The 14,803-nt window shown below is 38.0% G+C and overlaps 1 protein-coding gene across 3 annotated transcripts in view; it reads left to right on the top strand.

Annotated features, from left to right (window-relative positions):
• The window catches only part of WDTC1 (WD and tetratricopeptide repeats 1), a 77,725-nt gene that overhangs the window by 15,346 nt on the left and 47,576 nt on the right, over nucleotides 1-14,803 (top strand). For all 3 annotated transcript variants that reach the window (XM_007491383.2, XM_001363835.3, XM_056795463.1), the window contains one exon: nucleotides 106-189. In XM_007491383.2, coding sequence (XP_007491445.1) covers nucleotides 106-189 — 84 coding nt within the window. The remainder of the gene's footprint in view (nucleotides 1-105; nucleotides 190-14,803) is intronic.

Here is a 14,803-nt window from a genome sequence, read left to right as displayed (position 1 = left end):
CCTGGTTTTGCTAAACTATCTCTTTCATATTTCCCATTCTTCTTAGCACTCTGCTGGATATTGAACTGAATTTGATAAAATCTTAGCTTTGTTTCCATTTTCTAGGAGCGGGGTGCATTGAGTTTTGAAAGGCATTACCATGTCACTGATCCATTTATCCGGCGCCTGGGCCTAGAAGCTGAGCTGCAGGTAAGAGTACAAACTGGTAACTTCATCACCAAACCTACTCTTAGGGGACAGGAAGAAACCCACTTTGTGCATCAGAGCACCTTTTCAAAACTAGCTAGTTTTCTCTTTCAGGTCAGTTATGTTTCTACCTCACTTCTCCCCACTCTACCCCTAAAATTCAGCTAAAGAAGTAAAGCTGCCCCCAAATCAGAATGATTGCAGAAGACATAGAAATTCCTTCTGTGCCATCTATGGCATTGTTATGTTGTTTGTCTTATATACTTGAATGAAAGACTGTTGATCATACAACTCTTCTTTTTCTAATCCTGGCTTTGGTGGTTTTATGGTTTTACAGGGATGTACAGAATTAGAATCACAAAACATTCAACTTCAGGAGGAGCTTAAAACATAGAATTTCAGAGTTGGGAGAGTCCTCAAAAGACTTCTAATCCAATTCTTTAATTTAACTTTGGATTTTCTGTTTGATCCCAGAGGTGATAGGGAACCACTGGAGTTTATTGAATGAGGGAAGGAAAAATGATTAGACCTGGGCTTTAGGAAGATGAATTCTACAGATAAGTGGAGTTCATATTGGAGTGGGGAGTGACTTATGGCAGGTAGATCTACCAGGAGGATGGTTGGCATGAGGTGATGCTGGTTTGCACTTGAATGCCAGTATCAGAGGAGAGAAAGGAGCATGTGAGAAGGTAGAATTGATCAAAGGATGATAAATTGATTTAGTCAGATTTACTCTTCCAAGGCTAACTTACTACTTGTTAAGGCAGCCTAGTTTGTTGGAAAGAGCACTAGACTTTTGTTCTTTTATTTCTTCTATTTCAAGCGATTAATAATAAATCTTATGAAATATAATACTTGGAGTTATTGGACATTAAATCTTACATTTTCATAATTCATGATTTCCTACCCCTCTTCCCTCCCCCTCCCAGAGGTGACAAGCAGTTCCACTGGGTTATACATATATCATTGTTCAAAATCTATTTCCATGTTATTCATATTTGCAGAAGAGTGATCTTTTAACATCAAAACCCCAATCACATCCCCATTGAACCACGTGATGGAATATGCATTTTTCTTCTGTGTTTCTGCTTCCACAGTTCTTCCTCTGGATGTGGATAGTGTTCTTTCTCATGAGTTCCTCTAGATTGTCCTGGATCATTGTGTTGTTGCTAGTAGAGAAGTCTATTACTTTTGATTGTGCCAAAATGTGTCAGTCTCTGTATATAATGTTTTCCTTAACCCTTCAAATATTCTGTAGCCATTTCCCCCCCCATTTTAGTTTGTTCTTTCACCCATCCATCACTCCCAACCATATCCTAATGAACTAATATTGATCTTTTTGCCTAAAAACAATATTATAAAGATTATTCTAAGCACCTGCTTCTTCCCAATTATCTCTCTTCAGTTTTCCTTCCCTAGTAGTGTCTGATGAACCTTTTCACTAGTTAAGAGGCAGTTTGCATTTTATCAGAATACTGATCTCAGAGACTGAAGACCTGCCTGCTTACTGTCTGTCTCTCTCCCTGCTTCACCCATATTGGAAGGACAGCAGCAGTTGACTACCTATTGGAGCTCACTGCTGGCTCAGCACAGAGCTTTGACCTGCTTTCTTTCCCACCTGGGCCAGTTTGCTCCTCTGCCCTGACTCCCTAGCTTTGGTGGCTCTGCCATATTAATGCTGGACTTAGTACTGGTGTCTGATCAACTCTGGCCCTCCTGGAGTTCAAGAGATGTGCCAGTCTCAGCCTCCTTCCATACCACCCCACCCCACAACCAGACCTGTTTTCTAATGCCAGCTTTCTGTATATACCCTGTACAGAGGCAAGCTTTACTTCTCTGAGCTGGTGTCTCCACTTATGAAACAGGAAATTGGGAATAGTTATGGTTATGCCTACCTTACAAGGTGACTCTGAGGATGAAATTCAGTCCCATGCATATAGCCCTCTATATATCTTCAAACATTGGTGAATGAGAAGCAATTAGACTTGTACAGAACTGAATGCTTTGGGCAAACACAAAAGTTGAACGGGCTGCCTTGAGAAGTCATCACCTCTCTTGCTCCCAAGCAAGGGCTTCTGAAAGATAGTGGATAATCACCTGTTAGGGGTGGGTTTGAGATCATTTCTGCTCCGTTAAATTTGTGCATAGATGTCCTTTGAAATCTCTTCTAGATTAGATATTATCTAAAGAAAATTAATTTGTGGTGAGCATTTACTAGGAGTTCATCAGTTTGATTTATTAGTCTTCCATCCATCTCTGATTTCATCTCCAAACAAGTAGCCCATAACACTCAATTAATCTAGCCTAATTTCCACTTTACTGTTTGCTTTCAGGTCTCTGTGTAGTTTGGGGTGTAGCCAGTTTGACCTTTTCTTCTTACTCTGTCTGATAGTGTTTGTTCTTATGTCCATAGGACCATCTGTTTTGAAAAGTTTCTAAGTCTGAGCTAAATGGCTCAGTGGGTAGAATGCTAGGCCTGGAGACTAGAAATCCTGGATCCAAATATGGTCTCAGGCACTTCCTAGCAATGTGGCCCTGGGCTCCAATTAACTCCAGTTGACTAGCTCTTCTTACTTGAAACCAATACTAAAAAAAAGTTTTAAGCTCTAATATTTTGTTTCTTAGACATTTCCCTCCTAAGATCTTTCTACTTTTAGGGCTCTGGGCTTTTTAAAACTTTGATATGAGGTTCATCACTTTTTTTTACTTTGCACATTGTTGCCCTTTTTTTAGGAAGCTGTTGTCATGTGACTTCCCATCTATCATTTTCTTCTTAATTCAGCCCTCCCTCTTGGTGGAATTCTAATTCATTTTGCTATACTAAGAATTGATCTGAAACCTAGTTTTAAACCTTTAAAACCTAGTTACTTGCTTATTATAAAAAAAGCTATTTGCAGAATATAGTGTAATAGTTATTTACCCCCATCTCTACTGTTACAAGGGAATCACTTTAAAAGACTGATATATATTAATTTAAGGTCGCCAAGGAATCAGCTATGTAATTCCTAAATGAAAAACTCAAGTCAGCCGTCAGCCTTTTTGGAGTTTAATTACAATAGGAGCAAGAAAGGAATTAGAGATATATATAGAGAGAGAAAGGGGAGAGAAGGGAATAGGGCTTAAATACCCCCTCTGTTTAGGCTGGGCCAAAAGGCCCAAGCCCTTAGATAGCTGGGGCAAAGAAAAGAGATCAGTCCCTTTCACTCACGTGTCCAAAATGGAGAAACAGTCTCAGAGGCCCCCACTTTCAGCTTCCTTCAGAGCAAGCTTCCTCAGAGCCCAGGAACCACCGACCAAAAACTCAACCCCCTCTCTCTCGAGTCTCCAGACCCTCCTATCTTTAAGGACACCATCCAAGTTGCCTCCCCTCAGTCCTCACATCTACCAATCACTCTTCATCAATTTCCCTGTCAATGGAGGCTCTCGCTTAACCCAGGACCGCCCAGAGGTTTCTGGCTTTTGCACATGTCTGTTGAAGGTCATATTTTCAAATGATTAAATCTATACTCCTTTGCTACAGCCCTTTCTAAATCCTGTTAACTTGAGTATGGTAGAGATTGGAATAATTAAATTTTGATCTAGGCTGCAGCCCTTACTCAATCCTATTAGGACTGAATAGGGTGGAGATTTATTCCAAGTATCTCCATTGTATCAATTCTAAATCAATCAAGACTCAAAGAAATTCCTGTTCTATGCTTAAGCATAGGTCAAAGTCCTTTCCATTGTTCAGCAAAGGGTTTCTGTCCTAAAGTAATCTTAAGAAGGGAAGAGAAGGAACCTCCCATGCCAATGGAGTTCCCATTCCAATAGACTATCAGTAAGAAATTTTCCAAGTATGAAATATCCCAATGGTGAAATTTCCAACATTTATAAGTCTAAGGAAATTTTGAGGTTTACAATCCCCCCTGATGATCATTGGGAGACTAGTCTCCCCATTGATCATTTAACATAATCATTTTGTAGTTCTAAATTCACTTCTAACTAAAGATATACACAATATTCAATTTTCTAAGAGAAATTAGAATAGTGAGAGAGGAAATAGAAAAGAAAAGAAAGCAAAACCAATGTTTGCTAGGCGTATTGACAGAAAGCCAAATTAGGGGCAGTCCCTTTTGGCATAAATGTTACAATAAATGTTCAATCAAAAGTTCAGTCCAATCAATCACATCGAAACTTCATTCTTAATCTTCTTGATGAAGTGTAGGTTTTTGGCATCTTTCTGCAACAGTTCATTCTCTGGATATAAAAGTTTCAAGCTTCTTTCTTGAAGATCTTTTCTCGAACAAAAAAAAAATCCTTGAAATTTTTTTTTTTTTATAACAGTAAAATCTTAAACAAAAGTCTTGGATTTTTATAAAAATACAATCTCAAACAAAAAAAAATTCAAAAATTCTTAGATTTTAAATTAAAATACAATCCCCCCTGAAGTAAGTATTAAAAAAAAATATCAAGTTTAGCTCAGAATGCAATGTTCAGTTATGGGGTTGTATGTGTCAATTATCAAAAGAATAGAAAAAATAATCAAAAACATAAGAAAAACTCAAAATAGACCTTGTATAGGTCCAGTTTAAAGTAATTTCTATCCCACAAGTATGTAGAACAGAATGCAGTAATATTTCACTTAGCCATTTGTAGCCAAGACTACAGGAAGTTGCCATAATATAAGAAGGAAAGAATTAGAATTCTATTTTGATGGGGAAATGTCATTCCCTTGTCTGATTTTTTTCCTTCAGAGATATAGGGAGCCAGCATGATAGTCAAGCTTTGTACTTGTTTGAGTACTTCAAAAGGAGTGTAGATACAAGGAAGTCCTACGACTTAAACATAAGTTAAGCGTCGCAACCTTGAGTCTCACTTTAATATTTCATGTGTGCTCTATTGGCACTATTCAGGTTTAGTCTGTGCTCCTTGTTTTTATCCCTTTTCCTGGAATCAGACACAAACATTAATCACAGTCCTATAATATTTTATCAATAAATGGCAGGTTCCCATAGTTTAAAGCTTTTAGGCATATATTGATATTATAGCAAGAGTATATATATTAACTTGTATTACTGCAGGGAAAAAAATAATATTAATATTAATTATGTGTACCTTCAGTACAAAAAAATGAGAAAAAAATCAAATATTCTGATAAAAAATAAAAGAAAAGAAATAAGAAAAAATAAGAAAAAAAATCAGTAATTCAATATATTCTTGAGAGAAAAAAACCAGCATCCATTTGTCTATGGATTATTATCTCCAATTCTTATGATAAGATAGAGTCACAATTCATATGATAGGATAGAGTCAATCAGTCTCAGCAGAAGATGCTTTCTTCACATGTGAGCAGTGAATCCAAGAGTCTCTTTCTCCAATCTTTATAGATGTTGGAGTAGTTAATAATATTTGGAATGGTCCTTCCCATGAAGGTTCAGTTGCTCCAGTTCGCTTGAAATTCTTGATATAAACTTTATCTCCTGGGTTCAGGTCATGCAGAGAAAAGTCTAATGGTCCAGCTTGTACTGCAGCTCCGGATTCATGAAGTTCACGTAGTTTGTGCTGTAACTCCTGTATATAGGAAGCAATAGTAATATCTCCCCCTAATAGCGATGTATAAGCCGGGGAGAAAGGCTTAGCCTGTATAGGCGGATGTCCAAAAAGCATCTCAAATGGTGAAATATGTAAGTCTCCTCTAGGCCTGCTTCTAAGATAAAATAGGGCCAGAGGGAGAATTTCAGGCCATTTTAAATGGGTCTCAGTGCATAATTTGCCAATCATAGTCTTAAGTTCTTTATTCATCCTCTCCACTTGGCCTGAGCTCTGGGGGTGATATGGAACATGGAATTTTGGAGTTATCCCCAAGCAAGAATATATTTGATTTAAGACAGAATCGGTAAAATGACTCCCTCTATCGGAGTCAATACGTGCTGGTAGGCCAAAACGAGGGATAATTTCTTTTAAAAGTATCTTTGCAACAAAATCTGCTGTGGCTCGGGTTGTAGGAAATGCTTCCGGCCATCTGGTTAGTTGATCTACAATTACTAGACAAAATTTATAACGTCCAGCCTTTGGCATTGTTATGAAATCTATCTGTAGATGTTCAAAAGGTGTGTAAGCCAGAGGACGTCCCCCAAAGGCTTTTCCACGATATGCATGTTGGTTATATGCCTGGCAAATAGGGCAGGCTGAACATACTTTAGAGGCTACAGTAGTTATACCAGGGGCTATCCATACTCTCTTGACAGAGTCCACGATGCCCTGGGTGCCAAAATGACCATTTTTATGAATAGATTGGCAAATTTGGTTATAGAAACTTCTAGGGAGCAGGGGTTTTCCTTCAGGTGACACCCATACTCCATTAATTTGTTTTGCTTTAAATTTTTGTTTCCATTTTTCCACTTCCTTTTCATTATAGGAGAGTGATAAATTTAAATTATCAGTGGTTGTTAATGTTAAAATTAATCCAGGTCCTTCTATGGCTGCTAGTTTTGCAGCGGCATCTGCTCGGTCATTTCCTCTAGAGACAGGGTCAGAGCCACCTGTATGGGCAGAGCAATGAACTACAGCTAGGGCTTTAGGCAGTTTGAGAGCAGAAAGAACTTCATTAATAATTTCTGCATTAGCTATGGATTTTCCAGCTGAGGTTAAAAATCCTCTTTGGAGCCATAGCATCCCGACTGAGTGACAAATGCCGAAAGCATATCTAGAATCTGTATAAATTGTTGCCTTTTTATCCTTGGCAATTATACAAGCTTGTTTTAGAGCTATGAGTTCTGCTCCTTGAGCGCTAATGTTAGAAGGTAGTGAAGCTGACCATTCAGTGGCAAATTCTGAGACTACGGCCGCTCCAGTGTAACGTATGCCATCCCTCATAAAAGAGGAACCATCGGTAAATAAAATCAGATCTGCATTGTCTAAGGGAGTGTCCAAGAGATTATCTCGAGGCTTTTCTGCCATGGACACTAATGTTTCACAGTTATGTAGTGGTTCTCCTGAAGTGGGTAAATCTGGAAGCAAGGTGGCAGGGTTAAGAGTTGAACAGCGTTTCAAGGTAATATTTTCACTATTTAATAAGGTTATTTCATACCTTGTAATTCTCTGATCCGAGAATGCCTGTGTTCTATGTTTTACCAATAATGCTTCAATCTCATGTGGGCACATTATTGTTAATGGACATCCCAATACTAAATCAACGGTTTTTGTTACTAGTAAGGCTGTAGCAGCTACTCCTCTAAGGCATGGTGGTGCTCCTGCTGCTACTGGGTCTAGTTGGGCAGAATAATAAGCAATTGGGCGCTGAGAAGGTCCCAAAGTCTGAGTTAACACACCAGAGGCTACTCCTCTTCGCTCATGCACATATAAAGTAAATGGCTTGTTGTAATCTGGGATGCCTAGAGCAGGGGCAGACATGATAGCCTTTTTCAGATCTGTTAGAGCTGACAAGTGTTCAGGCTCTAATTTGAGGGGTTCAGGAACCGAATCCTTTGTTAATGCTATAAGGGGTTTAGTGATTTCCCCATAGCAAGGAATCCATTGTCTACAAAACCCTGTTGCTCCTAAAATTGCTCTCAGCTGTTTCTTAGTGGTAGGAGCACTCAATTTTTGAATGTTCTCAATTCGTTTTGGAGAAATATAACGAGCACCCGCAGTCAAGATGAATCCCAAATATTCTACTTTTTGGAGACACCATTGAACTTTATCCTTAGAGATTTTATGTCCTCTTTTGTGCAATTCCAAAAGAAGGTGTTTGCTATCTTCTTGACATGTTTCTGCATCTGTTGAAGCCAAGAGTAGATCATCTACATATTTGATTAATTTGCTATTTTTAAATGTTATATTGTCTGTGTCTTGGCTCAAAATTTGCTCAAATAAGCTCGGACTTTCGACATAACCCTGTGGCAGCCGACACCAGGTATATTGTGAGCCCTTCCAGGTGAAAGCAAAAATATGCCTGGAGTTTTCATGTATTGGTATGGAAAAGAAAGCTGAACACAAGTCTACTACTGTAAAGTATGTAGCTGTGCTAGGAATAGATGAAATAATAGTATGTATGTTAGAAACTACGGAGTGTCTCTTTATAACGTGATTATTCACTGCCCTTAGATCCTGTACGAATCTATAGATGTGTTTGCCATCGGGTCCTTTTTTTGGTTTTTTAATTGGCAGGATGGGCGTGTTGTATTCAGATTTGCAAGGGATTATTATTCCCTGTTCTATTAATGAGTTAATAACTGGTGTAATACCCTCAATTGCCTCCTTTGAGAGGGGATACTGAGGGATAGAAGGAGGTGGGCTAGATTTAGTTTTTATCTGCACAGGAACAGCAGATTTAAGTAAGCCTACATCAGAAGAAGATGTGGCCCAAAGAGACTCTGGTATATCTTTAGGTATTTCAAAAATGGAAGGTTCTTTTGCCTCCTGGTTTTCAGAGAGAAGTACAGGGAGTAAATTTAAAGATTCCTCTGGTACTTCTAATGATAATGAGCCATCTGGGGAGCAGGTTATTGTGGCTCTGAGTTTGCATAGAAGGTCCCTCCCCAGCAAATTTAAAGGGGAGTCAGGCATCAAAAGGAAGGAGTGTTGTACCTCTAGGGGTCCTACAGACACCATTCTAGGAGGAAGTCTTTTAACTCTTTGGGTTATTCCTGATACTCCCATTACATTCTCTGAGCCAATAGAATAACATTGTAAATCAGGTGTTCTCTTTAATACAGACCAGGAAGCTCCGGTGTCTAATAGACAATCATAATAGGTGTTACCCACTTTTAAGGTAACATGGGGTTCATTAGTATGGGGAGGGCAGTGGATAGGGACAACGGGTAGTAGGACATCAGGGTCTGGGAAATCAAAGGTTGTATCCTCTGATTCCTGTGCCCCAGCCCCCCCCGGGCACCATCATTGTGTTTGGGATATTCCTTGGGCACCCCCCTGAAGGGCACCTCTCTGAGGGTCATTAGTACCTCGAGTAATTTTTGGACGAGCGCCATTTCTCATATATTGTTGAGTATTATCATTAAAATTTTCTTCAATTTGAGCATTATCATTAAATTCCCAATTCCTATTTCTATAATTCTGGTTTCTAAAGCTCTTATTTCTATATTCATTATAGTTATTTCCATAGTCATTATTATAATTTCTAGAATTTTGGTTTCTATAACCATTATCATAATTTCTATAGTTATTATTTCTAAAACCATTATTAAACTGTGTATTCCTTCCAAACATCTTAAGAAAGGTTCTACATTCCATCATTTTGTGGCCCTTCTTCTCACAGAAGTGGCAAGTAATGGATTGATAATTGGATTTCTGGAGAGGGGCAATTGTCGTTGGTTCATTATCATGCCCACTTTCTAATTTAGTTATCCTATCTATTACACATCTCATTTTTTTCTTCATTTCCTCCATGTCATCATTATTCTCTTTCTCCTTTTCTTCGTTTCCCTTAAAAACATATATAGCTGTTTTTCGCAATTCTTCAAGGTCCATATCTGACCATCTTGGGCATTGTGTTTTAAAATAATTTTTAATTACTTTGCATGAATTATTTACAAAGATTCTTCTAACTTGTCTTAAACTATTCTCTTTATTTAAGTCCCAATCTAAGTATCTGTCCCCAAACTCGATAATTCTGTCCATAAATCTGGAGGGTGTTTCGTTTTCCTTTTGCTTAATTTTTTCCAGTTCCATCCACTTATCTGTACTGTCCGCACATTCCTTCATGGCCGTGAGGATGGCCTCTCTACAACGGTATAGTTGTAGATAGTCCTCAGGATTATTATAGTCCCATTCGGGATCCTGAGATGGCCAATGTGCTGCATTACGCCCCCGGGTTTTGTTGACATGAGCAATTATTTTATTTTTTTCACGTTCACTTAAAAAAGCCTGTAGTAAGCTCTCAACGTCCTTGTAAGATGGATTATATTGAAAAAATATGTCTCCCATCTTTTTTGTTACTAGAAAAGGATCTTGTTCATATGTGGGGATATTTCGTGTAAATTCATTTATTTCTTGGGGAGTAAACGGTATCCTATGTCTTAAAGTCACCACATCCCCATTTCGTCCTATTTCAGGTACTTCTCTTAGAGGAAACAGGCCTCTAGTTGAATTTTGCACCTGTGGGTCAGTTTGACAAGGACAGGTTTCTCTAGGAGGACAAGATCTCCCTTGCATTGGAATTTGGTTTTCTGTAGGAGAAGGAACATGAGAAGCTGGGATTGCAGGGGAAGGGTTTTGGGGATTAAATTCAGACAAGATTTGCACTGCACGAGAGAAGCAGTCTGTTAACTGGGCTATAGGGAAGGTGTTTTCCATCTCTATTTCAGGGAAGGAAATTTCCTCATTCAAAGGTTCAGAAACAGGTCTGTTTCTGGTAGAGTGGGTGTTTGCCCATTGATCCTGTAAGAAACATTTTAGATCTTCTAATTGGGCTTGCATTTTTTCCTCAATTTTTCTTATTTTATCTTCCATATCTCCCATTTTATCCTCAATATTTCCTATTTTATTCTCAATATTTCCTATTTTATCCTCAAGTTTTTTTATTTTATTCTCAATATTTCCTATTTTATCCTCAATTTTTTCTATTGTATCCTCAATTTTTTCTATTGTATCCTCAATTTTTTCTATTTTATCCTCAATATTTTCTATTTTATCCTCAATATTTTCTATTTTATCCTCATTTTTTTCTATTTTATCCTCAACATTTTCTATTTTATCCTCAATATTTTCTATTTTATCCTCATTTTGTTTTATTTTATCCTCATTTTGTTTTATTTTATCCTCATTTTGTTTTATTTTATCCTCAATATTTTTTATTTTTTCATCTCTAAATATAGTATTGAGGAGTACAAAAATGACAGTACCTATTAATATAAAAATTTGGAGGTATCCTTCATTCCTCAATGCCCCTACTTCTTCAGCTGCCATATAATTGTCAAAGAATATAGTACTCATTTTTATATGTATATTTTGTAATTTCACAAAACACGTGGGGAGCAGGGCAAAGCAACAAACTTTCCACAGGGTTTTTTTTTTTTTTTAATCCAGGAAGTTGTTCCTTAAGGGAAAGGATATTTAGAAACAGTTCTTCCAGCCAGGACTTTAGAGTCCTGTTGCTGAGATTTAAAAACAGCTGTTTTCTGTCTATCAGAGTCACACAGCTGGGAAGTATCTGAGGTCCGATTTGAACCCAGGACCTTCTGCCTCTAGGGCTGGCTCTCAATCCGCTGAGCTACCCAGCTGTCCCTTAAGATTAAAGGGAAAAAAAAGAAAAAACTGCTGATTCCAATTTAACTTAAGGAGAAAAGAGAAAAAGTTTTTTATACTCACGTGTTCTAGCAGCTGTGTCTTTAAGCCAAGTTGTTTTTTTTTTTTTTTTTTAAAAAAAAGGACTAAGTGGTGAAACAGTATAGTAAAAAGGCAAGGAAAAAGTTTTATTGAGAGGATTCTTTAGACTCCCGTGTGGTCAGCCACAATGTTACAAGGGAATCACTTTAAAAGACTGATATATATTAATTTAAGGTCGCCAAGGAATCAGCTATGTAATTCCTAAATGAAAAACTCAAGTCAGCCGTCAGCCTTTTTGGAGTTTAATTACAATAGGAGCAAGAAAGGAATTAGAGATATATAGAGAGAGAGAAAGGGGAGAGAAGGGAATAGGGCTTAAATACCCCCTCTGTTTAGGCTGGGCCAAAAGGCCCAAGCCCTTAGATAGCTGGGGCAAAGAAAAGAGATCAGTCCCTTTCACTCACATGTCCAAAATGGAGAAACAGTCTCAGAGGCCCCCACTTTCAGCTTCCTTCAGAGCAAGCTTCCTCAGAGCCCAGGAACCACCGACCAAAAACTCAACCCCCTCTCTCTCGAGTCTCCAGACCCTCCTATCTTTAAGGACACCATCCAAGTTGCCTCCCCTCAGTCCTCACATCTACCAATCACTCTTCATCAATTTCCCTGTCAATGGAGGCTCTCGCTTAACCCAGGACCGCCCAGAGGTTTCTGGCTTTTGCACATGTCTGTTGAAGGTCATATTTTCAAATGATTAAATCTATACTCCTTTGCTACAGCCCTTTCTAAATCCTGTTAACTTGAGTATGGTAGAGATTGGAATAATTAAATTTTGATCTAGGCTGCAGCCCTTACTCAATCCTATTAGGACTGAATAGGGTGGAGATTTATTCCAAGTATCTCCATTGTATCAATTCTAAATCAATCAAGACTCAAAGAAATTCCTGTTCTATGCTTAAGCATAGGTCAAAGTCCTTTCCATTGTTCAGCAAAGGGTTTCTGTCCTAAAGTAATCTTAAGAAGGGAAGAGAAGGAACCTCCCATGCCAATGGAGTTCCCATTCCAATAGACTATCAGTAAGAAATTTTCCAAGTATGAAATATCCCAATGGTGAAATTTCCAACATTTATAAGTCTAAGGAAATTTTGAGGTTTACACTACCAAATCTTGATCTAAAGGCACACTGAAGAGTTCATAGAAAGTTAAACTTAGATGGGTTGAATCCATTCTCTCATTTTACAGAAGAAACAACTGAGGCCCAGCAGCAACAGGAAGGGCCTATGCTCACAGAGCCATTGGTGTTATCTGGGACTAGAAACCACGTTTCAGGCTCTGTTAGTTGTTTTTTACATCCTTTTATGATGCTTTAAGTTGAAATAGGAAAGACTTTCCACTTTTCTTCCTTGATCTGGAGATCTCAACATATTCCTTAAATGAGATCATCATCTTACTTTTCTTCTATCAGACACCTAACAGGTAGATTCTCCTTCCTGTTTCCTGGGCTTCTCAACTTAAATTTATCCTATGTGTATAAGACTACCACCTCCCATTTCTTCCTGGATAACTTCTGAACATCCTGTGCCTCTCTAGGCATGGGCATGCTATCTTGTTATGGCCTACTTATTCTGATTATTTCCTAACTAAAAAAAAAATCTGTTTCCTTTATCTTCCTGGCATCAGGAAGACCCATATTCAAGTCTGGCCTCAGCTACTCATTAGCCAAGTGACCCTGTGTATTGGCTCAATTGAAAACTGGGATAATGAGCACTTATCTTGCAGGGTTGTTGTAAGGATCAAATGAGTTAATATTTGTAAAGTGCTATAAAAATGCCTATTTACCTCTCTTTCCCTCTTTCTCCTTGGTGCAATTATTTGCAAATACTATAGGCAGCCATGGATTTTGCTTTTAGTTTTCATTCTTGGAAGCTTCTGTGGCATCTTCCTAGTTACCCTTAGATTTGGGCTTCCCCATAGCCCATTTTATTTAATTTACATTTTGTGCTAAGCTCTGTGGAACATAAAATATAAGATTCAGGCTTTATTCTTAAAGAGCTTAGTCTAATGGAAGATAAAAAATGTAGACATTTAAAACAATTAGTAAATTATATGAACCCTATAACACAAGTATAAGATCATAGCATTTTAAGAGTTGGGAAAAGGCCTTTGATATTCTCTATGCTAGTAGTGTTAAACTCAGATAGAAATGGGGGTCACCATACCACACGGAAAGATCCCTATTGGCTGGAGATTGACGCAGAAATCCCATTTTAACATTATTTATATTATACTGTATTTTGTTAAATGTTTTCCAATTCCATTTTAATCTGGTTCCATCTGCCTTATGGTCTACTCTTACCCTCTTATTTAATGTCTAAGGAACCTGAGACCTAGAGGGATAAAGTTAGTGACTTACTCAAGGTTGACTTACTACCAAGAGTAGGAGAAACAGGGCTTGAGTTCAGGTGTCTTGGCCCAAATCTAATGTTTTCCCATTCTGCCCCACTGCTGTCTCCCTCCCCCATTCCCCCCCAGCCTCTGACTAGATCTTTTTGTCTGGTCTGGCCTCTACTTTTCCCTTTTCTCTTTTAGCAGTGGGGTAATACAAGGTTTTTTTTTTTTTTTTAGGCATAGATGATTTTTTTGTCACTGCTCAAAATCCTCTTAATAGCTGCCTTTTGTCTACTGAGGAAAATTAAAGCTATTTAGTTTAGCATTGATGTTTTCCAACTGTTCAACCCTGCCAGATACTCTGCCCTCAACAAATGACTTTTCACAATCCTGCTGCACTTTTATGCCTCTCTCTGGTTCCTGACCTTGGAGTAGCCATATTACTATCTCACCCACCTTTTGAGTTCCTCCCTGTTCTTTAAAGCCCAATTTAAATCTTGAATCACCAGAAACTCACCCTTGATTCCCCTTTTCTATTTGTACCTCTCATGAATTTATGTTACTTTGTATTATAGGCATCTGTAAATGTATCTCATCCCCCTGCTAGACTGTAAAGTTAAGGATTTTGTGTTATCTAAATTTTGTATCTGCCTAAGTAGGGAACACAATGTCCTGTACAAACTTGGACTTAAGAAAATATTTGAGGATTAGTCAACAAATATTAAGAATTACTATATGAGTATAACAATGACTAGCTTACTTTCTTCTCCCTAAATAGTCATGTTATTTCTTTATATGCCATCTTACTGGGTTAACTTGAATTCTTTTTTTCTTTCTTGGGAGGACCTGTGTTCAAATATAGTCTCAGATACTTTGTAGCCATGTGACCCTGGGCAAGTTACTTAATCCCAATTACCTAGGTCTTATGGCTCATCTGCCTTTGAATAAATAGATACTAAGACACAAT

Source organism: Monodelphis domestica, chromosome 4 (genome assembly GCF_027887165.1).
Source record: "Monodelphis domestica isolate mMonDom1 chromosome 4, mMonDom1.pri, whole genome shotgun sequence".
NCBI lineage: Eukaryota > Metazoa > Chordata > Mammalia > Didelphimorphia > Didelphidae > Monodelphis > Monodelphis domestica.
Note: the sequence above shows the minus strand (reverse complement) of the source record. Positions and strands in the feature narration are given on the sequence as shown.